Here is a 20,447-nt window from a genome sequence, read left to right as displayed (position 1 = left end):
AGAAAGTAAGAAAGCTATTTCGGACACAATTGAGGAGCGAAACAATGTATTTTGAAAAGCAAATGGAATTATTTGCAACTATGTGATGATAGAAAGTTCAGTATAGCAGGAGAGTGCAAGGTGGCCGGAATAATCCTGAAGAGTTCAGTGTAGCACACGAACACATCCATCCCGACACTTCCGCAGATCTAATATTCCAACTTACACAAGTACCACCCAGATAATGCAGATTTTTACAGCTTAATCACAGAATACCTTGGTTCAAGTTCTTGCAATCTCCCAACCTTCAAAGAGCCGATTTTGTGAAGGGAATCCGAGAAAACGGAAGAAGTTCATCTTTCCGAGAGCTGCAAAGAACGGTACCGTCAATCAACTTTTATTCGTTCAACGCCTCTCTTATTACGGCTCATTTGTACCCACAGAACCACTGTCCGTGGCTCCAATGCCACCAGAATCTCCTCTTCCTCGACCTCTCCCACGTCCACGACCTGGCGCACCTCTTCCTCTTTCGCTTGGCCCCTGGCCTCTTGGACCTTTCCCCATCGGAGCCTTTCTACCTCTGAACTTTTCCGGGAGCTCTTGAAGCATCTTTCCTTCTTCCCAGAGCACACCAATATCTTCTTTTCTTCCTTCAACCTTCTTCCAGTACTTGGTCCCTAGAACCCCTGTCTGATCACCCTCAGTCAACACAACACCATTCTCGCTTAGCCACCACTCAACCCCATCTTCCAGACTCTGCTTTATATCCACATAAATTAACACCTCAGCATCTTTTCTCATACCACTGATAACTCCTTCTTTATCTTCCGGCAGACCAGTGCTGAAATGGATATGATTTCTGGTCATCTTCTTCAAGCCACCAGAGTCCACGATCGCCTGATAAAAGGCAAAGTACGTGCCGTGTACAACGGTTTCAGGAACATTGCCAGCAGCAAGAGTGATGAGAACAAGTAGGGAGGCTGAGTCAACGGCTATACTGTGACCTTGGTTGGCGCGGATTACCCAGTCTGCTGGATCCTCTGAGTTGAGATCTGGTGGGTCTTTTAGCGAGGGAGACGGCTTCATAGAGAAGCGCTGCTTTGCGTTATCTGCAACAGCTGTACGGATGTCGGCGAACGTTATTTGAAGGGACTTTAGGCGTGGCCATTTCATCTGTGAGATTGTGTTAGTCAAGTTCTTCGCTTGTGACTATGTACCCGGCGCGAGGATGTATCCTTTCCTGTTATCAGAACATGGAACTGAGGATACAGATTCATGTGTTCAATGTAAAGAGGAGAAGAACAGAGAGAAATTAACTTACAACTTGCTCCACACTAGCATAACCCTCAGCATCTAGCTTCAGGCCTGCTTCAACAGCCGCGTGCCTCAAAAGTTTCGATAATGCTTTCGACACCATGACTTCTCTGCCTTCTCCTCTCCCTCCACCACCGCCTCCTCTCTTGACACCTCGTCCGCCTCTACCTCCACGTCTGTCACGATTTCCCCGTTCTCGACCCACGTCCAGGGCTTCAGCCTTGTCGAGGAAATCGTCCATGGTTGAGTTTGAGCCTTGCCAAGGTGTTCTGTGTGGTCTGGTTCTAAGATGTAGCTTAAAAACTTTGGAATACAAGCCTTTCTGCCTCGGTGCTGCTCTCAGCAAAGCCAAAGCCCTTTGCATATGGTATCCTATGTCAGTCGAAAGATGGACGATTTTCTCGAGAGGAAGAATGACTGATTTACCTAGTGTCGCTTATCGATAGTTCAGCCTTGCAGGTCAGATTAATCTAAATTAAGCCTAGCTCCTCAGCCTTACGCTAGATCTAAGAAAGCTGTCCTCAATCCGCTGCTGGGCATCACCAACTCTCCACAACCTGATATCTTGCGACGTTCCTACACCCTCCAGACAGATAAATCAAAACATTGCAAGAGGAGAAATTTTGAAGCAAGCAGCAAAGACATCCGCGCTACAAAGCTCTGCCGGTGCAGACCCGCCCAAGATGGACGACACCGAGACATTCACTCTTCTCCCTATCACAATCGATCCCACCTCAAAAGCCATAATCACATCCTCCAATTCCCGGCCACTGAAACAGCAACTATCATCTCTCAACGAGCTACACAAGACACTCCTCACTCTCGAATCACCAGTACCTCCTCCACCTGTTCCAGTCAACCCCAAACGCTCCTCCCAGATCACGAAACTCCGAGAATCAGGCAATGCATCATTCCGCGCAGGCAAGCATGCCGAAGCGATTAGAATGTACGGACTGGGTCTACAGATGGCGCTAGGAAGACCTCTATGGGAGCCCTCTGGGCTAGTTCGAGACGAGGTTGCTGGATTGTATGCGAACAGAGCACAGGCACATATGGCGTTATCGAATTGGGCTGAGGGGTCGATCGATGCAGAGGCGAGTGTGGAGGCTAAGAAGGCTGGTAATGCGAAGGCATGGTGGAGGAAAGGAAGGTGTCTGATTGAGATGGGACGTCTGGATGAGGCAAAAGAGTGGATTGGTCGAGGTCTGGAGATGGAGGGTTCGGAGGCTGATTTGGTGGGCTTGCTGAAGGAGATTGAGCAGAAGTTGGTGGCAAAGAAGAACTAGGAGGTTTGATACTTGGGAGATAATTGCATGACATCTTTCGGTCCAGCGGTGGCGCTGCGGTTGAAGAAGCGGCAACTCTGGTTGTTCAACTATTTCATATCCATACCAGTCTCATGAGCCGTACGATTTCTACTATAAAAGTGTAGGAATATGTAATAATGTCCAAAACTCTATCGGAGCTTTCGTTTACTTGAGAATCCCGATACGTTATCCTTCATGATCCTAGGCTCATCCCCGCTGCCTACTCGAAATAGCTAGCCAGGTACTAACTTTTGTACACCGCCAAATTCTGCCGCTGGGGTCTGATATTTTGCAAGCTCCTCCAGCTTGAAGTTATTCAGTAACAACTTCGCAAATATGGGACGAGGAGAAACAAATGCAAAGGCAAGGAATTGTTAGCTTGATTGACAATACGAAATACTAATTGGGCCAATTTAGAAGCGGAAACGCCTGTCTGAAGCGAAAGCTGCCCCAAATCCATCAAATTCGACTCCCTCTACCCCCGCAGAAGTCGACACCACTAAGCCAACTGCCATTTTCCAACCTACCAAGGGTCGAGACTGGACAGTAAGTGTCGCCCTACCAGGGAGCATAATTGCAAAGTATTTCACCCACCTTCCAGCAAGTTTAAGTCAAGCTAACCATGAAGTGCTCAATCCCACGAACAACGAACGTCCCTTGCTGGGCATATTGCCCGCGCTCTCTCGGTCTTTTGTGTCGACGAGATAACGATCTTTTCAGATGGACACTCACATAATCCGAACAAGCGCCATCATAGCCGGACGCACTCCTTCGCGCATCAGCAAGATCCATCCCAAGACGAGTACTCAGGCACTTCAGACCCAGACCACTTCCTTATCCACCTCCTCAGCTACCTCGAAACACCTCCACATCTGCGAAAACACCTATTCCCTCTCCATGCAAATCTGCGAACTGCAGGTACACTACCGAGTCTGGATCTACCACATCATCTGAGAAGCGACGAGTGGTGTCCGTTCCGGGAGGGAGTAACGCTACCTGGTGCTGATGAGCACGGGACTTTCGTCGAGGCTGGACTAAGGATACCAGTTACGATCAAGGAGCAGATACCAGAGAACACGAGAGTCACTTTGAAATTCGAGGAAGGTGCTGAGGCGAGCCATAAGGATGCCAGTGCAACAACAATCAAAGCCGAGCCAGTGAACCCTAATGATCCACGAGAAGAGGCGGGGTATTACTGGGGATTCAATGTGAGGAAGGCTGGAAGTCTGAGTGAGGTCTTTACGGAATGCCCGTATGAAGGTGGATATGATATCACAATTGGCACGTCCGAGCGTGGAATCGACGTTGAGAAGCTGTATTCAGGAACTGAGGAGCAGAAGCTGGGGAAATTCAAGCATCTCTTAGTGGTGCTAGGCGGAGTAGCTGGACTTGAGGTTGCTGTAAAGAATGATCCCGAACTACAGAAACTCGGGGTTGTAAAAGCCGAGGATGTGTTTGATAGATGGGTGAACGTATGTCTCAATCAGGGAAGCAGGACTATCAGGACCGAGGAAGCTGTGTGGATTGGTCTGATGGGCTTAAGGCGATTAGTTGTTGGCAATGAGGGAGAATAAGACATCGAAGATCCATCTAAATCGTTGTGGGGCTGCGTCTCAAAATATTCGTTCAGATATCAAGACCTTCAAGAAATGGTCCAAACTAGAAACTGGCTCAATTACAAAGTAGAGGAAGGCACTCAGCTATAATCCCAATATCATTGAGTAGCAGTATTGCGCATTTTCAATGTTGTTGATTTGATCAAGACAAGGTCCAATGATATTGACGCTAGGGCAAGCGAGACGCCACTAAAACTCAGTCATACTTAAAAACTGACTGCGATCTTTCTCTTCTCTTTTCTCCCTAAGCGTCGTCCCCTTCAACGCTGCGTTTCTATGCTACAAACAGATTTGCGCTGGTTCGCCCACACACATCAGATCCTCAGATCGTAACTTTGCATATGAGAAATTCGGAGTACTCTTCAAAATCACCTTCCTCCCATTCCCTTCGGGTCGTGGTGACAGGTCTGCCCGCGAGGGTTCGGCGCGATTTTCGCGTCTGCAATTGGCATCAGAAAAGCAGGGCACGTCTTTCCTCACATACTTCCTCCTCACGGGGGTGGGAAAGTGGAGAGTGCTTGTTCCTATGGGAGAGCCGTTGCGAAGATTGTGTGTGCTGAGGCATGACACTTAAGTGCAATACGCAGCGTGCCTTTTCTCGCAGTCACTTGTGACTGTGAGTTGGGTACAATTCGATTCCGATTACTCTGTTGGGGACGACGCTTCACAATTTTTTCTTCAAGGTTAGTCAATCAGTCAGTCATGGAAAGTCATGTGGGATAAGGGTACTACTAATAATTTGTGTATGTCGATCAAAGCAAGAAATCTATGTGAACTCCATGCAAAGCAACCCGATCTATGGCACCTTCCCACAAGCAAGAAATCTATGACGAACTCCCAAACACATGAACCTAATCTATGATGCTACTCCAAATTCGAAAAGTCTTTGGCAAAAATCGACGACAATCATTCCAGACCCTAATCGCTGGACTTTCTTGAGTACCATTGCCAGTCCCCTGGAAGTGCAAACCATCGCCGCCGTGTGACTCCATCGTAAAAGTAAACGACCTGCATCACCCGCCCAACAACTACCCAACTTCTCGATGTATTCTTTTCACACCTCATTCTTCCCAGCTACCTCCGCCCACCCCTCCGATCTCGTCCTCGTCGGCATCACCGGTTCCATCGGCAACTCCTGCTTGGTACAGCTTCTTGGTTGCCTCTTGTTCCGGATCAATGATCTGCTTCAGCACAGCGAGCTCACTCAGCAGTGCCACGCAAAATTCGCGGTCTCTTGGCATCTTCTCCATGACATCCATGATGTGGAACTTTGCTGTTTCGACCTTCTCTTTGAGACGGCTGACATTCTCGTGTCGAATTGCTGCACCTAAGCCCTTGATCTCGCCAGCTTTGGCAAGAATAGCAGTATCCATCGCCGCAGCCAACTTCTGTTTCATAGTGCTGTGTCTCTCCGCGAATTCCTCGGTCTGTTCATCCTGTTCAGCCTCATCTTCACCAGGCACCCCGACATTCTTTCCTTCAAATTTTCGGCGCCAGAGATCAACCAACGAAGTCGTCTTCGCATATCTCTTGACTTCTTTGGTATCTTCATCGAAGCCTCCTTGAAATTCACCATAGGCATTTTCAACATCTACAAGCCACTTGTGCAACTTCTTCATGGCTTTGCCGAGCGGCTCTCCTTCCTTGCCTTGTCCTGCCATACCTGCTCTCGAGTGATGGGTTTGGTCAGTACGTCTCATGGCTTGTTGCTCTCGTCGGCCGTTCTCCCGTGCAAAGCTTTGTTGTGGAAGAGCGCTTTGAGGGTCGTAGTTGTGGGGGTAGTTGGGTGCCCAGTCGGATCGACCACCAGCGCCTAGGCCTCGAGATTCACGCTCTCTGATGTTGGAAAGTATTTCGACAACCATCTGCTCGATATGGTGGTAGGGAATCTCGTGCTGGTCGCGGCCTCTGGACGAAAGAGGGTTTTGGCGGCGATGGGTGTTTCGATACATGCTTGTGCTGTTGGAACTGAGAGTTTTTGACAATCGAAGAATCGAAGAGTGGATTGGTGATTGGATCGTGGTAGGTAGGGGAGGTGGTTCGACCTGATGTTCAATCTCAAGAAATCGTTGGTGGTTATATCTTGCTCTAGCTTCTTGTTGCCGCAGTGCATGGGCAGCTGCGTCGTCGTTGACAAAGACTCCAAGAGCTCCCGGTGACTGGTTATGTCGCGGACCGTGAAGCATAGAAGCAATTGGAACCAGCAATGCATCTTTGTGAATCCACCGGGTTGGATACAAAGACAATGGCTGTTCCAAAATCCGCGACATTACGCCATCTACAATCGGGCTTCTCTTTCAACTTCCACAGAATTTTCGACGACGGCTAGTCAGATTCACACAAGATCATGACCATCACAGAGCACACTTGATGAATGAAATGCAAATATGATAGATCAATCAAAGATGTTTATTGCAGTGCCTGGCATGCTACATTTGCGGCAAGACTACGATTTTGTCTCGGTGCGCCGTATGAATGCCTGTTTGACCTGTACATGCTGTACTGAAAGAAGCCTCCTGAATGCTCTGCAGCCCGCTTGCTCTGCATGTGAGCTTCAAAATATGGGGATACAAACCATCTCCTACAAGCATATCAAACATGCAGAATGGCTGGAAACGTTCTTTGACCATGTTCCAAGCGCCTCTACTGCCGATGGGTCCAAGCAGCAGGGAACGACAATCTGCTTCAACACTCTATCCGCTGTAGCCATCTCCTCCTTTCATCGGTTCAATTGGTTACACGGCTCTTCGCTCATCTTATGCAACATGTGATGATGGACAACAGCTGCTTTGTCAACTGCAGAGAAGTGAGATCCTCTCTCCTTGAAGAGAAATGGAGAATGTCCGCGGGGAGTGTCATCTGCAGCCTCCCACTTCCCTCCACCAAAACTTTCTATCAGGAGTTACGACATCGCTGATGGCTCTTTGCCATTTATGACAAGGAACAAAAGTGATCTCGTCTTCAAAACAAGTCATCAACCATCTATTTGGATCTTTGAAGCAGGATTCCCTCGCGGCACAAAGAAGGGATACACCTCGCCGGGCGAGAGCAGCATGATAGCTTGTCAAGCACAAACCCTTCTCCGCTTCCAACCGAAATCACAATGCCAGCCTTTTGTCATTTCTGACCGTGCAGCTGGCAAGAAAGAGAACATAGACGCATCTTCAACACAATATCAGAGACAGACACAGGATCTGGAAAATGTTTGACATTGTGGAACATGGGAAGGAAGACCAGCATCACGCAGCTCAACTCAAACAACGTTCTTTTGAAAACAAAGAATGAAAAAACCGTCCCCGAAATGCAAATCTGCCGAAATGGACGACATTTGACGCAAAAAAAGCTTAGCGGTGGCACCTGTACCCAAAAAGCGTCAAAGGACTGCCAATGCTTGTGTGGAGAAACGGGGGGCTGGCATCTATATTTCACGTTTTGATAGTTGCCCAGGAACGGTAGCAAGCTTTCAAGTCCGACCGCCAAAGGATAGGTCAGTAGATCTATGGGGTTCTGTTATCTTGTGCTGCATGGCTTGGGCTTCGGTAGGCCCCAATTGGACCTAGCTGCTTCAGCGTACGTTGACAGCTGTTGATGTGCTACGATCCGGAGGGCACACCGTACTGTGAAGGATCATGTCCCAGAGCGAGCGGCCATGAGACTGCAGCTGAATTCCCAACATGGCAACTCCAAACTTTCATCCAAAGTGCAGTGTCTTGTTGAAATGTAGAGAATGGTTGAGATTATTCATGCTCGTTGCTATCTCGAATCAGACGTCAACTTAACCATATTTCCAGAGCGTGTTTCTAGTGAAATACCAAATAAACTCTTGAACTCTGTGTGGTAGTAATGCATCTCCCTGACCGGACTCCGGACGCACCCCTTTCAGAGCGCCTGTCCCCTCGCTAGCGATCCCTAGCCTCGGGTAAATACCAGCCTATGAAGCGAGCCACAACACTGCAACAGGGCCTTGGCAGGCTCTTCCGTTTCTCAACACCTTACGGACATCCGATGCCTTCACGGACAGCTTGAACAAAGCACAAACACAACGCCCCAGAGAGCTTCGATGGCTAAGATGAGAAGAGACAGACCATTCATTCCTTTTCGGCCATGCGAAGGCGCGAAGAGGCGAATGTCCGAGTCTATTTTTCGATGGGACAGTCCTGGCTGGGTAGGGTTGGCGGAATGGGAAGATTATGCTGGGTATATAAGGATGAGAGAGCTTCCTCTTTCCGGAAGACACCTATTTCAGTATTAATCACTCGATCAGACCGGCTTTGATCTTACTCGGATACCCTTCGCGACATTCGGACATTCGTTCTTTACCACTCAACCATTTACAAGCCCTTTTGAGAGATTGGATCCATCATAATGGCAACCAACGGAGTCAACGGTCACGTTAACGGTCATGTAAACGGCAATGCATCATATGATGAAGTTGTTCCCATCACAAACGGCAACGGACATGCCACAGAGACCGCTTCAACACCAGTGATCTCAACCGTCCGTGGTCCTTTGGGTATCGAGTCTGCCAGCTTAAAAGGCAAAGTCGCGCTCGTGACCGGATCAGGTGAGTTTGCATCCTTCATTATACTCATTAACCATACTAAACACCCAACTAGGGCGAGGAATCGGCCGCGAAATGGCCCTCGAAATGGGACGCCGAGGAGCAAAAGTCGTCGTCAACTACGCCCACAGCTCCGAAGCCGCCGACGAAGTAGTATCCCAGATCATAAAATCCGGCAGCGAAGCCATCGCCATCCAAGCCAACGTCTCCATCGTCAAAGACATCATCTCCCTATTCGCACAAGCGATTGCGCATTTCGGCGAGCTGAACATCGTCTGCTCGAATTCTGGAGTTGTGTCGTTTGGCCACGTTAAGGATGTTACGGAGGAGGAGTATGACCGCGTGATGAACATTAATACGCGTGGCCAGTTCTTTGTGGCGAGAGAGGCTTATAAGCATCTTTCTGTTGGGGGGAGGTTGATCTTGATGGGGAGTATTACGGGTCAGGCTAAGGGCGTGCCGAAGCATACTCTGTACTCTGGAAGTAAGGGTGCTATTGAGACGTTTGTCAGGTGTATGGCTATTGGTAAGTATTGAGTTTCTACAGTTTATACTGCGCGCTCGCTGACTGACTTCGATAGATATGGGTGATAAGCAAATCACAGTCAACTGTATTGCCCCCGGTGGAATCAAGACCGATATGTATCACAAGGTCTGCAGAGAGTACATCCCAGGAGGAGAGAAGCTCAACGATGACCAAGTCGACGAGGTACGAAACTCATATCCCAAACTCTTTCTCATCTCGAAATGTTCGAGACTAACAAAATAAAAAATTAACAGTACGCATGCACATGGTCGCCATTACACAGAGTCGGTCTCCCCATTGATGTTGCGCGCGTGGTGTGCTTCCTTGCCAGCCAAGACGGCGAATGGATCAATGGAAAGGTTCTGGGGATTGATGGCGCTGCGTGCATGTAGATTTGTGGCTTTGGTTGGGTGTCTTTTCGCGTAATTAGAAATCCTTAATTGGGAATTGAATTTATTTAATGACAAGTACCTCTGGGGTTTTCTTTTTCATGAAATGGTGAGAATTGCTGATTGGAATGGACTGCGACTCGTTTTCTACTTCTAACAGAACAGGGCTGTGTACTGTTATCAAGCACTTGCAGCAAGAGACAAGGACAGACTTCTGCCAAACACGTTGAGGAATTCTTCGTCAAATTCCCTCGACTGCTACCTTCAGACATCACGATATCACTGGCTGTTCAACCACAGGCCATGGTTTGTATGTTGAGCGTGAGAATTACCATTGGACTACAAATCTCTCTACTTCAAGTACGATAATGGCCGTACAAAAGCGACTCTTCAAAGATAGTCATTCATCATGACACGAAGCAGAACCGAAGAGTTATATATCTAACCTTTTCATCTCCAGCTCCTATGCTCCCAACCGCCCTCTTCTTAACATCGACCTTATCTTAAACCCCTGCGAAATACCAACGCCGTCTCAATTCTCCTAACCACATTTTGTATTTCCATCTCAACAACGTACTCTAACTACAGGAGCAATAGCAGTCACCCCTGCCAACCCACGGCTACTTGTGCAGAAATCTGTTTGACCTTGTAGAATATATATGAAGAGAAGAGTGAGAAGCTGTTTCAGGTGTATTTTATATCTATATATGTATATATGTGCATGAATATGAAGAGGTAGATTTATATGGTAAATAACTGAAAAATATCAGTGATACTTACTTACAGTCCAAGCCCAATGAACGCCAAACTGACACAAATGGCACAGGGCATGCAAGCAGAACTCGTGAGACTTCCGCACAGTAGCAGCTACCAATCCGAAGAAGACATTACAGCCCATTTGGCCATCCATAAGGACCCCAGATACTTTTTCAACCCTCGCCCAACGGCAAAATCCAATCAATCAACCTTCTTCAACATCTTCGAAAACCTCAACCCATCCCTCAAATCCCCATACCCCGCAACCCAATAATCCGACAAATAATTACTCCTCGGCTTCCAAGGCGCTACATCCCCAGACTTAGGCAGCTCCCCCTTCGCCTTCTCAATATACGTCGAATTCAGATTCAGCATCGGACTCGGCCTCATCCTCATCTTCAGATCCGGCTCAATCGTCGGCGTCACAGCCCCGTCCTTCTTCCCATCCATCTGCTTCAGCAACCTGCAGACTAGTCTCGCCGTGGCGTCGGCGCCGAGCGTCCACGAGGCGTTGGTGTACCCGATTACGATTGCGGCGTTGGGCACGTCTTGGAGCATGACGCCTTTCCAGACGTATTTGGTGGAGACGTCGATGTGCTTGCTGTCGACGGTGATTTGGGAGCCGCCGGCAAGTAGCATTTTCAAGCCAGTAGCGGTGATGATGACGTCCGCATCGATGGTCTTGCCCGAGGTGGTCGTGATACCGTGTGCTGTGACGGTCTTGATAGTATCCGTCACCATATCCGCATTTCCTCTATGCAGCGCCTTGAAGAAATCCCCATCCGGACAAACACACAGCCGCTGTTCCCAAGGGTTATATGCAGGTTTGAAGTTCGGATCGATGGGGATGTTGCATTTCCCGAGTTGGCGCTTGGTGTTGCCCTGGATGATTTTGCGGGCGGCGTTGGGGAAGGCTCGGCAGAATTGGAAGAAGATGAAGGGGAGGATGAGGAACTTCCACCGCACGATGGTGTGTGCGAACCAGGCTGGGAACCATTTTCGGATGAATTCACCTGTTGCATCCACGGCTGGGAGGGCCATGATATAGCTAGGACTGCGTTGGAGAATGGTGACTCGAGCAGCCTTCTCTGCTAGGTTGGGGAGGAGAGTGATTGCCGTAGCACCACTTCCGATGATAATGATCTTCTGCCCCGAATAATCGTAGTCTTCAGGCCAGAACTGGGGGTGAATAGTCTTGCCTTGAAAGTCTTCAATGCCAGGAATGTTGGCTTTCAGGGGTGTGTTGTAGTCGTAGTACCCAGTGCTGTAGATGATGAATCTTGCACTCAATTGTGCCTTCTCCCCATCAGCATCCACTGTGAGTGTCCATCTCTGAGTCTTGGATGACCAGTGGGCCGACAGCAGTTTGTGTTGGAAGCGAATCTTCTTGTCGATGCCATTGACTTCGGCAGACTCGCGAATGTATTTGCGGATGGAGGGGCCGTCCGCGATGGAGTTGCTCTTAGACCATGGTCTCCAAGGGAAACCAAATGTATGTAAGTCTGAGTCGGATCGGATGCCTGGATATCGAAAGAGATCCCATGTGCCTCCAATCGCATCTCGAGCTTCTAGGATAATATATTGGTATCCTGGCAGCTCGGTCTGTACACGGTATGCTGCATTGATGCCAGAAATGCCAGCACCAACGATGACCACATCTAGGTCGACTGTTGTGTCTCTCTCGATTGAACCCATTGTTAAAATCCTTCAACCAAATGGAAGAGATAGGAGAATTGGTGACAGAGGGGCAGCCTCGAGGCGTGACTTCGTACCGTATTGAGATAATGAAGCTCAACAGAAAGATATCAAAACACAGGAAGGTTGTAGAAAGAGGAACCAGATGAACGTGAAGCTCTGCCAGTCGAGGACATCAAGCTATCTTTAACTGTCTGCCTTGAAACATTCCGCGCCGAGGTGCATTTCGCAAGACCAGACGATTGCGGTGCAGTGTTTTGGTTTAGCTTCGCGCCCCAGAAAATACATGACGATCCCAGTCAATGTACCGAGGCAGGGGGCCACATTTCACAGGGACAGGGGTGGTGCAGCCCAGAGAATGCGGGATAAGCTTCTGACTGCGATCGGGAACGTGCCGAGGTCCACTGTCAGTCGGAGACATATTGCTACTTTTGGACCAAATCTGGGATTTGGACGACGCGTACGATGCGTTGTTCACCTGCAAGATAATTGCCATAGTAGAACCTTGCAGAGCTGGCTACTCGATTGGGGCAGCACGAAGTTGCAACTTGCTTGGCACTTGAAGGTCAAAATCGGAGGATTTTCCACCCGAGATATTCTTGCCTCTTTGATATCTCTCTGTAATGACTTTCCATAGCTCGGGTCCGGCATGACCTTAGTATCCGTACATATCATCATCCTCGTCACCGTCCGCATCTTGATCAGATAAGCCATCGCCTTGGAACCGCACCTCGTCAGGAGTTCCATACACGCCCGGATCATTATCATATCGTGGAGTATTGTCACCAGTACTTTCAGTAAACGGCGTTCCAACCTGCTCCATGCTGCCATCCAGCACATTGGGAAATCGATCCACCGAACGACTGTGACCATGACCTGCGTTCGCGAACTCCAGGGGAGTAACAGGATCATTCTTCTGTCTTCCTCCTTGCCGTTTGCGTTTCGTCGTACTCCCTGCACCAGCCGCAATACCCTTCTCCTCTTCAACATTCCGTAAATCCTCATCCTCTTCATCCATCTGCTCCAGCCTCTCCTTCGCCTGAGCTACCGCAGCAGCATTCCTTCCCTCCGTAATTACCTGCTCCAATCGCTCCCTCTCCGCAGCTCTCAAGGCATACAATTCTTTCCTCCACCTAAAATTCGTCAATCTCGCCTTCGCATGAACAGTGACGAAGTCCTCCTCTCCAATATCCTCCTTAAGGTCAATCAGCTGTTCCAGAAACTCCGCCTGGGTATTCCTCTGCGAGCTCGTTCCACGAGGAATACGGACATTAGATCTCGCCCCTCCTGCAGCACCTCCTCTCCCCGCTTTCGATCGTCCCTTCCCTCTTCCTGCCCCTGACCCCGACCTCTTCGAATTTGCTTCAAACTTACGCTCGAGATGTGCCGTCCTAGCAGTAATGCGCGCAGACGAAGCAGCTAATAGATCCACCTCGCAATTTGGGAGCTCTCGTAGTACCGGCAATCCATTCTCCTTTTCGCGCGGCACAAATAACATTTCCGTCCCAATATTCTCCGACCACCTGCAAGCAAAGACATGTCCATCATAAGAAACCAGCGGCTTTATGCTATGAAGGTCGAGGATCTGGACTTCGGTCGCTCGGGGCTCTTCTTCCGGAGGAGGTTTCTCTTTCTTCTTCCTCTTTTTCCGAGACCGGCCGTCAATATCGTCGTCTTCGGGCACGGCCTCAATCTCAAATTCTTCTGGGTCTGCTTTTTCCGCTGATTCGTTGTCGTCAATTGAGAGGACTGTTGCGACTTTGAAGCCTGATTCCTCTGGTAGACGGGCCATGCGCTGATGCTTTCCTAAACCTGGATTCGTCCATCGTGGAGTTGTAGCTGCTCTGCGACCTGTTTGTCTTTGGATTGCTGGGACTTCTGGGGTTGTGAGATCGAGAGTTACGTAGAATGTCTAGAACCATCAGCATTTCCAATTGACATATGACAGCGATTGACCAACCTCGGTCTCTGTGGTAGAGTACTCGTACTCCCAATCATCTGGATTTTCGTCTTCTGCGACAGGTATTGAGAAGGTGTCATTTGGGTGGGTGGTCATTGTTGTTTCAGACAGGATGCCGTGTTGTGCCATCAAGGTCTGCGATTCAGGTAGAAAGGTATTGTAGGATGCTGCGTATAAGGCATCTGGTTAAAGTATCGATGTGATCTCCAGGAGGAATGTTATTGATGTGGTGTGGTTGGACGTGAATGCGATTCCTCGCGGAAATATCAATATCCATGCTGACGCTAAGATTGCCCTGCATTATCGATAAGAACAGCTATCAATGCCCCTCCATAACTCCCTCCGAGCTCGCTAATGTCACGACTCAAGTTCGAGACTTATTATTTTCCCAAACCCCATCCTTCAATTCCACTCTCTACCTACTCATCCATTCTTTCTTTTTCTTCCTCACTCTTACCTTACCCTATTCTTATAATACCCCGATTTCCTCAAAATGCCCTCCCTCCCCCTCCGCATAGCCATCCTCGAATGCGACACCCCCCTCCCCAACACCCGCACCAAATACGGCAGCTACGGCGGCGTCTTCACCTCACTCCTGCACGCCGGCGCCTCCTCCCTCAACCACCCAGGCCTAACATCCACCTCCGGCCTCACCCTCTCCACCTTCGACGTCGTAACCGCACAAGCCTACCCCTCACTAGAAACCATCGACGCGATCCTGCTCACGGGATCAAAACACAACTCCTTTGACGACGACCCGTGGATCTTGAAGCTGGTGGAGTTTGTGAGGAGCGTGCTGCGCCAGAGGAGGGTGAGGATTGTAGGCGTTTGTTTTGGGCATCAGATTCTGGGCAGGGCGTTGGGCGCGAAGGTTGGGAGGAGTGAGAGGGGGTGGGAGATTAGTGTTACGGCTATGGATTTGACGAAGAAGGGGCAGGAGCTGTTTGGGAGGACGTCGTTGGTGGGTTTGCTCTTTCACTTACTTACTTACTTACTTCATGCTGCTTTTTGAGGAAGAATGAGTTCCTTACTTACCATTCCACAGGCTCTATACCAAATGCACAGAGACATCGTGTTCGACTACCCTGAAGGCGTCGAACCTTTAGCATCTACAGACCGTTGTGCAATCCAGGCGATGTACGTCCCTAAAAGATACATCTCTGTTCAAGGGCATCCCGAATTCACGGAAGAGATCATGAGGGAGATTGTCCAGTTACGGCATTCGACGGGATTGTTTACAGATGAGATGGAGAAGGATGCTATTGAGAGGGTGGACAGGTATCAGGATGGCGTGACAGTTGCACAGGCTTTTTTGAAGTTCTTGCTGGAGGAATAGAATGTGAGGGGATTTGTTTTACTGCTGTTGCGATTGAGCGTAGAATGAATATAGATTTTGATTTATTTCACTGACTGGGTAAGGTTCTTGAGATTTCCTGGGTCGCCATTTTTGGCTTTTGGAGCTTAAATGATTTGTATAAGCCTTATGTAAAGAACCTTAGCCTGCATGCAGATACCCTATCCCCTAAACTTCACTTAAGACTGGTCGCCGGGAAATATTCAGGTGTGATAATCTCGATGTTATCTCTTCTGAGTTCAGCTCTCGCCGTCAAAATCAATTCCTCAACCAGTACTCCCAACGACATTATCTCTACGTCCCAAGTTCTTCTCTTCAGTCCGTAGCTCTCTCTAACTAACCAATAAAACAATCTCCTCTAAACACCAAAGTATAGTCGACCTCTACTTACTCACTAGAAATTGTAATCCCGTTTCTTTCTCCTCAATTCATCCAATGATATTAAGATGACAAGACTAAGCGAGGCAGACTAAATAGAGGAATATCACAGACCTACCTTCGCGAAGAAAAGAGGCTGCTTAAGTTGGCCCGCCAATCAGAATTTCTCTAGTTACACTGATATCTGGATGAGCATGTAAGCGTATCCTGGGGTTGTTATTCATAGATTGTAGATGTCCAGTGCTGAGACTGTTTCGTTAGGGATGAGGTTCGGGAATGCATGCAACTGAACACAATGAGAAAACATTAAGCGAGACCACGAGCAACAGGTGTATCTAGAAGCGAGTATTATTCTCATCCAGAGCATGGACATAGCGGGGATGTTCACCAGCCAAATCTAAGCCTCAAAGCCTCACTATCACATACCACTCCAGCATTCCCATTCTCATACCATTCGTCCACCATCCATCGTATATCATGATATCATTCCACTACCGCCCTCTGAACAATGCAATAGAATAGAAAACAACGCAAGCGCGAATTGAATCAAGCGCAAAAAAAATGCAAAATCACCTCCCACGCTCCAAATCTCTAAGTGAAAAAGCCTCCAAGCCGAGCAGCACTTCATAGCGCTCAAGCCGAAGTTCCGACGCCGTCTTTTCGCTCAGAACCTTTCCGCTCGGCATTGTCGGCGTTGTACTTCTTCCACAGACCAGCAATATCTTCCTTGCTCTCGTTTCGCTCCGTGATGAGGTTCTTCAGCCACTTGTTCTCTGTCTCGAGCTGGTTGATCCGTCCTTCCAGCGCCGCAACCTTGTCGCTCATGTCCTTCGCCGAACGCTCGAGTGCTTGCTCGCGTTGCTTCTTCTTCACGCGAAAACGGGCCGAGGCTGCTGTGTTACGGCGGCGCTTGTCTTCTTCAGCGGCGTTGCGGGCGGCATCTTCGACGCTGGCGGAGGGAGAACCGGCGTGTGAGATGGACTCGGCCTTTCGCTTGGTGCCAGATGGGGGGTTCGCTGATTGAGGGGAACCAGCGCTCGAGGAGCTGTACAGAGGCTGGGTGGTGTTGATGGGAGCTGGCGGGATGGTGGTATCGGTGAAGGTCGTCGGAGGGAAAGAGTTGAAGTCTGGGAAGTGGAAGTCGCCTATACGATCCATAGTTGTACCGTCAGCATAATTGCTTCTTGTGACAGACGAGTACTCGCGACGACAAAGAGCACAGCGGGAACAGCGGAATACACGCGGAGTGTGGGGTGAGCAGCCCGTGAATAACTGGCAACTTGCCCGTTACAAATATGGAGATGTGAAAAGTGGGAGGGACGACGTTTGAGGTATCCTCACGTGACATTGCGCCATTCGGCTAAAGGCAAAGCAGAATGGCGTGCTCGGACACCCTTAATTGTGCAAGTCTGGAGGGATGCAGAGCAATGCAGAACAAATGCAGCAGGGCGAGAAGAGAACAAAGCACGTGTAGGGATTAGGAACCAGTGAAAATGCAACGAAGAAAATGCTACGTGCAGTGGTTCGCAGCAATGCAGCAGCGGGGTCGCACAGCTCACTGGAGAAGCCCGACTCATGATACCATCTCGTCGACGACAACGCCGACATCGTGAGTGTGTATGCTGAGCTGAGGAGAGTAAAGTGGGATGACGAGAAGACAAGAAAGCAAAACAAGACAAGAAGACAATAGCCGTAGTAGCCCAAGACAAAAACACAAGATGACAAGATATAGTCATTGCTTACCATTCATGAAATCCAGCGACTTCAAGTCAACCGCATCAGGTGCAACAACAGCCTGCTCCCTTCGTCCATCTCCATTGTAGTCGGCTGGTTGCAAATCGGCATCCTGACCCAAGTCGAAATCGAAGAAGTTCGCATTGGTGAACATAGCCAGGTCATCCTCGAGGAACTCCGAGCTGGGCTGAACGTCCTGCTCTGGGACGTGGTTCAGAGTCGAGATGTATTCCACCATGTTGACTCTGCTTGGTCCATTGTACGCCATGATGACAGATGCGATGCCGTCGCAGGCCTAGATATCTTGAGGCTGTCGTTATGGAACAGTGTCCTTCGTCGTGGTGAGATGTCGTGAAGTTGTAAAGTGGAGGTCGTCAGACTGTCGTTCGAGAATTTGAAATCGGAGTCGCAGTCTTTGTCTCGCAAGCGGCGGCTGACGATCTAGGTAACCCGAGAAGCGGCCTGCTCTGGTGAATCAACCCAGACTGTCAGATTGGTCGCCTGAGTCTGTACCCCGTATTCTGCTGTCGGGGGGGCTGTCGCTGGGTGCTGGGTGAAGGTTGGAGAGAATAATAGAAGAAGCAATTCACAAGTGCAAGTTGAAGTCTGGTCGGGTGCAGGTGGGTGGTGCTGCTGGGAGTGGATTATTGGAGTGAAAGTGGAACGCGGGCTGGAATACTTGCCCCCACTACGACCGATATCGTAGTGCAGCAGGAAATCAATGAATTAGTCAGTTCGTGCACCAATGAAACAGCCGCTGAAGAGAAAAAAAACTCCCTCCACGCCGAGCCGAAATCCCCCCGCGCGACATTTGCCGACGAAGTGTGCGAGTAGAGTAGTACTGTAATGCCGTAAAGTAATCATGACCGCTCCAACCAGCAGTGGTGTGAGTCCCTGAGTTTAACTCCGATCCCCAATCCCCTAATCTTCTACCTAGTCCTGTACCGAGTAATCGCGCGCAACCTTTTTGTATCTAACTCTATGCGGATTTTGGACGAAATTAATTTGTAGAGCTTAAGGTGCACGCACAGGCAAGCGGGGCTCCAGAAATTGACATGCTGTTGGAGGGGTAGAGTATCAACCCATGGCCAAAGCAAGAGGATATGTCCACCTACAGTAGAGGCCGAAAGTTGCATCAATTACTCCGAATGACTGTGTCATCATTTGCGATTAGTAAGTAAGTACTGTTACCTACTCGAACACAATAGCTTGATCACAACCGAACACAAGTCGTCTCTCATCCTGCATTAGTCGCGCCCTTCCAAATGCCGAGCTAGTCACTAACTTTGCGAAGCGAGGACCCTGGCATAATCAAACATATCGGAGTTGAGATGCACGTTTAAACTTCTACTGTAACATCGTAACCATTCATGCCAGCTTGAGATTCAGAGTTTGACAAGGAGTCTTAGAAGGACATCGGACCCTGACTTCTAAGACCCTGAGTCTAGCTGGACAATATTTACCAAGTGACAAGCTTTGTGCGCCCACACTCTCCAGACGCCGCGGAGATACCTCAACAACCTGCATGTCAATGTCGATGTCCAAAGTGATTAATCAACACTGGTTTAAGACCTCCTTCCTACCTCGCTCACTTACATACCCACTGAGTCTGTACTCTACCTGTTCTGAAATGGCGAGGGAAAGACTTTATGAAAGAGAGATATTTGGGCACATCTTCATGATCTCGACAGAAACTTTATGATCACATCACAATGACGAGTACCAATCAGCTTCGTCTACATTAACAAGACTATATCCAAGAGAATGCACAATCTGCATCCAATCAGAATAGGAGAGAAAAGCTTAGCGGGTGATCCGGAAGACACTTTTGTTGCATGGGATCTCGTGAGGGGTGAAAACCCAAGCCAGTCTGTGTCTATCAATGTCAGATACACAGTATCGATTCTATTTGCAATTGAGTACAGAATTGAAAAGTCCCCCATTACCCCAAACCCTGATCCTACCATATCACCATCAACCAACCATCTAGAAAGCTCCCGCACCACTCTTCTCATCGATATGTCGATACCTTTCCTTCTCCTTGCGGTCCTTGAGTAAGATTGCTGTCATGATGATCAGAGCGACATCCACACCGACAATACCGAATGCGCCTGTGAAGATGACATCTAGGAAGTTGTTGGCGTATGCGGCGAGTGGTCCGACACATCCTCCTTGGGCTGCTGCGACGAGGGCGTTCGGGCAAGTAGTGTCGACCACGAATGGTGGTGAGGTACTATTCATGTACCCACAGCAGAGGAACTATAAGTTATTAGTATGATAGAGATGGATCGATCTGTAAATAAAGTAACGTACTTCTTGTTGAAGCAGACTCTGGGTTGTTGAAGGTTGCTTCTTCCAAATAACGAAGAGGTTCTCCCTTGTCTTCAACGTCTCAAACCAAATATCCAGACCGATAATCATGGTGAAGAATCCACACACAACCATCATATATCCACTAAGCTTCAACCATCCTCGAGTCATCGGCATAACTATCGCGGGTACCGTCAGGAGGAAAGTGATGAACACTATGACTGCGTTTCCGATTGCAGCTGTCCCAAAATCAGCACTTTCACTTCCCCCACCGTCCTCCCCAGACTTACCATTTAAAGGACACATGTCGAACAAGAGATCCCTCGCAACTCTGTCTGCCGTTGGCCCTGATGCGATCTCTGCCTTCGTAACCAGGGCGAAGATGAGTATAAGTGCACCGGATATCACGAACGCGGCATCCATCGCCATGTACGTCAGGAGTATGCTGTCTCTTGCCATTTTGGCGACTGGTTCTTATGGTGCGGACTCGTAAATCGAAATGTATCGCTCGGTATTGTCCTCCTTTCAACAAAAAATGACGACCGGCGTCTAACTGTTCCAAAAAGCG

The 20,447-nt window shown here is 49.0% G+C and overlaps 10 protein-coding genes across 10 annotated transcripts; 4 read left to right on the top strand and 6 right to left on the bottom strand.

Annotated features, from left to right (window-relative positions):
* Window positions 1-399: 399 nt before the first annotated feature.
* ONS95_009778 (uncharacterized protein) lies at window positions 400-1,534 on the bottom strand (the record flags this gene model as incomplete). Its single annotated transcript, XM_058503336.1, has 2 exons — window positions 400-1,152; window positions 1,301-1,534. 2 exons carry the CDS (start codon window positions 1,532-1,534, stop codon window positions 400-402), a joined length of 987 nt encoding a protein of 328 aa, XP_058360048.1.
* A 442-nt stretch (window positions 1,535-1,976) lies between these two features.
* On the top strand, window positions 1,977-2,579 carry ONS95_009777 (uncharacterized protein; the record flags this gene model as incomplete). Its single annotated transcript, XM_058503335.1, has 1 exon — window positions 1,977-2,579. The coding sequence occupies one exon, from the start codon at window positions 1,977-1,979 to the stop codon at window positions 2,577-2,579; it is 603 nt and encodes a 200-aa protein (XP_058360047.1).
* Window positions 2,580-2,936: 357 nt separating this feature from the next.
* Window positions 2,937-4,174, top strand: ONS95_009776 (uncharacterized protein; the record flags this gene model as incomplete). Its single annotated transcript, XM_058503334.1, has 3 exons — window positions 2,937-2,963; window positions 3,018-3,181; window positions 3,229-4,174. 3 exons carry the CDS (start codon window positions 2,937-2,939, stop codon window positions 4,172-4,174), a joined length of 1,137 nt encoding a protein of 378 aa, XP_058360046.1.
* A 1,103-nt stretch (window positions 4,175-5,277) lies between these two features.
* On the bottom strand, window positions 5,278-6,402 carry ONS95_009775 (uncharacterized protein; the record flags this gene model as incomplete). Its single annotated transcript, XM_058503333.1, has 1 exon — window positions 5,278-6,402. The coding sequence occupies one exon, from the start codon at window positions 6,400-6,402 to the stop codon at window positions 5,278-5,280; it is 1,125 nt and encodes a 374-aa protein (XP_058360045.1).
* Window positions 6,403-8,581: 2,179 nt separating this feature from the next.
* ONS95_009774 (uncharacterized protein) lies at window positions 8,582-9,695 on the top strand (the record flags this gene model as incomplete). The annotated part of the gene is made up of 4 exons (XM_058503332.1): window positions 8,582-8,780; window positions 8,833-9,303; window positions 9,359-9,486; window positions 9,558-9,695. 4 exons carry the CDS (start codon window positions 8,582-8,584, stop codon window positions 9,693-9,695), a joined length of 936 nt encoding a protein of 311 aa, XP_058360044.1.
* Window positions 9,696-10,649: 954 nt separating this feature from the next.
* Window positions 10,650-12,143, bottom strand: ONS95_009773 (uncharacterized protein; the record flags this gene model as incomplete). Its single annotated transcript, XM_058503331.1, has 1 exon — window positions 10,650-12,143. One exon carries the CDS (start codon window positions 12,141-12,143, stop codon window positions 10,650-10,652), a length of 1,494 nt encoding a protein of 497 aa, XP_058360043.1.
* A 655-nt stretch (window positions 12,144-12,798) lies between these two features.
* ONS95_009772 (uncharacterized protein) lies at window positions 12,799-14,232 on the bottom strand (the record flags this gene model as incomplete). Its single annotated transcript, XM_058503330.1, has 2 exons — window positions 12,799-14,055; window positions 14,104-14,232. The coding sequence occupies 2 exons, from the start codon at window positions 14,230-14,232 to the stop codon at window positions 12,799-12,801; spliced, it is 1,386 nt and encodes a 461-aa protein (XP_058360042.1).
* A 230-nt stretch (window positions 14,233-14,462) lies between these two features.
* Window positions 14,463-15,738, top strand: ONS95_009771 (uncharacterized protein). The gene is made up of 2 exons (XM_058503329.1): window positions 14,463-15,064; window positions 15,149-15,738. The coding sequence occupies exons 1-2, from the start codon at window positions 14,597-14,599 to the stop codon at window positions 15,437-15,439; spliced, it is 759 nt and encodes a 252-aa protein (XP_058360041.1). The 5' UTR covers window positions 14,463-14,596; the 3' UTR covers window positions 15,440-15,738.
* Window positions 15,739-16,468: 730 nt separating this feature from the next.
* Window positions 16,469-17,837, bottom strand: ONS95_009770 (uncharacterized protein; the record flags this gene model as incomplete). The annotated part of the gene is made up of 2 exons (XM_058503328.1): window positions 16,469-16,980; window positions 17,579-17,837. 2 exons carry the CDS (start codon window positions 17,835-17,837, stop codon window positions 16,469-16,471), a joined length of 771 nt encoding a protein of 256 aa, XP_058360040.1.
* A 1,718-nt stretch (window positions 17,838-19,555) lies between these two features.
* Window positions 19,556-20,338, bottom strand: PLS1 (phospholipid scramblase 1; the record flags this gene model as incomplete). Its single annotated transcript, XM_058503327.1, has 3 exons — window positions 19,556-19,828; window positions 19,883-20,118; window positions 20,170-20,338. The coding sequence occupies 3 exons, from the start codon at window positions 20,336-20,338 to the stop codon at window positions 19,556-19,558; spliced, it is 678 nt and encodes a 225-aa protein (XP_058360039.1).
* Between the last annotated feature and the right edge of the window lie 109 nt (window positions 20,339-20,447).

The sequence above is a fragment of the Cadophora gregata genome (genome assembly GCF_030347475.1).
Source record: "Cadophora gregata isolate MNR1 chromosome Unknown scaffold_4, whole genome shotgun sequence".
Taxonomy (NCBI): domain Eukaryota; kingdom Fungi; phylum Ascomycota; class Leotiomycetes; order Helotiales; family Ploettnerulaceae; genus Cadophora; species Cadophora gregata.
This window is presented reverse-complemented; position numbering and strand designations above follow the sequence as displayed.

What these genes read in the sequence shown, in the direction of transcription:
- ONS95_009771 (XM_058503329.1), top strand. Translation starts at nt 14,597, where the DNA reads ATGCCCTCCCTCCCCCTCCGCATAGCCATCCTCGAATGCGACACCCCC. An exon ending in TGTTTGGGAGGACGTCGTTG is followed by an intron (nt 15,065 to 15,148) that starts GTGGGTTTGCTC and finishes ACCATTCCACAG; the next exon opens with GCTCTATACCAAATGCACAG.